Genomic DNA, 1,968 nt, shown 5'->3' with positions numbered 1-1,968 from the left:
CTGTCGACTCTGAGCTTCAGCCTCTGTCAATCTTTATTTTTGTTCTTACAACTTCATTAGACCCTTATCATCCTAGTTTGTGTTTTTGTTCTTAATCAATTGAGAATTTAGGGAATTATTAGGTGAATCTAGTTAAATTGAAGACTGTGTAGAGAATTATTTGGTTGATCCATGATCATAAACACCTGCTACTTTCTATGTACTCGCTGAAGACCAATCACCAGTTTTATCATGGGAGATTTTCCTTTCCTGGATATTATAATGACTCAAAACTTTCACAATTCTTGTAGCCAATGTGAAAATTGATATATGCAAGTAAACACTCTAGAGCCCAAATAAGCAAACCGATATACAAGACATAAATGTTGCAAGAACAAGCGCGATAGCAGAAGAAGATAGGCAGCAGCATTGGCATCAGTTGTTGCCGTGGGAGGAAAAAAAAAAAACAGAACTGAACTGAAGGGTCTCTGTCATCTTGTCATGCCTGGGGTCGCAATTGGAGCCATTGTGATTCCACGCTGTTGAAATCTAACCATATTGGCTTCCCAGCCTTCATTTTGGTCCCATAATTTCCATCCAACAAAGAAACTCAAGATCAGATTTAATTAAAGAAAACCAGAAAGCCAATGAGTAAAAAAATGCAGATGCGTGCATCCATGCCTTTCAGGATACCTAAACGAGGGCTTAATTTGTATAATTCTCTCGAAAATCTTAACTGGTGACGTTTATGAACACAAACACCAGTAAATGTAGACCAAGTTTATCATTTCACGTATTCAACATTTTGCTATCCAACACTCTGTTGGTGAACAACTGGTAGCTCTGGGCTATCGTAAACTAAAGGTCAGAATATTCCAATGTGACCTGGGACTCAATATTTCTTGCATATGGCCAGGATGGAAGGAAGGGCTAATTAGGGCAAGAGTTTTCCTGTCAAATTTATATGCTCCTAGTTTTTGAAAGGTTGATGAAACAGAAAGCCTGTAAATATCTGAACAGGTATAAATACAGTACCTATCCCCATATCAAATCCACGACTCTTGAGCTCTCTATATTCTTGACTCAACGCGCAAGTCTCACAGCAGAAGTGCGCCAGGCAATCCATACAAGGGGCCTCCTCCAAGTCATATTGGCCCCTCAATTTTGAGCGATAGCAACAGGAGTACAAGCATGCAAAACCCAACAATAGCGCATATACTGATCCACTCATAAAACAAGCTGCAATTCCTCCCGGTAAACATGTAGTTTATGAGATGAATGATATTACAACAGAAAGAGGGAAAAAATGAAAATATTTGAAGAATTAAAACCAGCTGATTGATTTTTTTGGCTTACTTGTAGATCCCCTATTCACAATTTCAGCAATCTGTCCAAATGTGATGCAAGGACAAAGGCAAGTGATGAAACCTAATAAAATGAAATAAAATGCTAGTTATTAACTAAGGAAAAAAATACAAGTGAGAGTAGTTGATCGTCTTAGCTAGAAAAAAGTTGTGTTTGTAGTTAAGTTTTCACATGCTCACAATTTGCAGGATCATCACAGCAATGGCAGAGACCAGTAGACCACTTCCTTGCCACACCAGGAGCGTGGCCCACGGCCATATGTGGAGCATAAGTGTATATAGGATTGGGAGTAGGAGCTCCTGAAACAAGGATTGGGCCTTGATGAACATCTACTGGATATCTTGGCTGGTCATTTACTGGAGGATACATTTTGTTTATGAAATCAAGTAAAGTTGGGAGATTGAACTTCAGATCCCTGCCTTATATCTGTCAGGGACAAGTCCTTGTAATAATTTTTTTTATTCATTTTTTTCCTGAGGATTCCCTTATAATATTTAATTAATACACAACTTGCCAACGAACTGTCCATTTTTAAATCCTACAGCAAAAAATAAAAACCATAACCCCTTGCTTTTTTAGCTTCCAGGAAACTGTACAATGATCTCCACCCTCATTTCCTTATAA

The 1,968-nt window shown here is 38.2% G+C and overlaps 1 protein-coding gene across 1 annotated transcript; it reads right to left on the bottom strand.

Annotated features, from left to right (window-relative positions):
- Positions 1 to 208: 208 nt before the first annotated feature.
- Positions 209 to 1,713, bottom strand: LOC105119683 (protein PLANT CADMIUM RESISTANCE 2-like). The gene is made up of 4 exons (XM_011017851.1): positions 1,524 to 1,713; positions 1,336 to 1,407; positions 1,015 to 1,218; positions 209 to 550 (listed from the first exon to the last, which is right to left on the bottom strand). The coding sequence occupies exons 1-4, from the start codon at positions 1,711 to 1,713 to the stop codon at positions 471 to 473; spliced, it is 546 nt and encodes a 181-aa protein (XP_011016153.1). The 3' UTR covers positions 209 to 470.
- Between the last annotated feature and the right edge of the window lie 255 nt (positions 1,714 to 1,968).

The sequence above is a fragment of the Populus euphratica genome, unplaced genomic scaffold (genome assembly GCF_000495115.2).
Source record: "Populus euphratica unplaced genomic scaffold, PopEup_1.0 scaffold3352.1, whole genome shotgun sequence".
Lineage (NCBI taxonomy): Eukaryota > Viridiplantae > Streptophyta > Magnoliopsida > Malpighiales > Salicaceae > Populus > Populus euphratica.
This window is presented reverse-complemented; position numbering and strand designations above follow the sequence as displayed.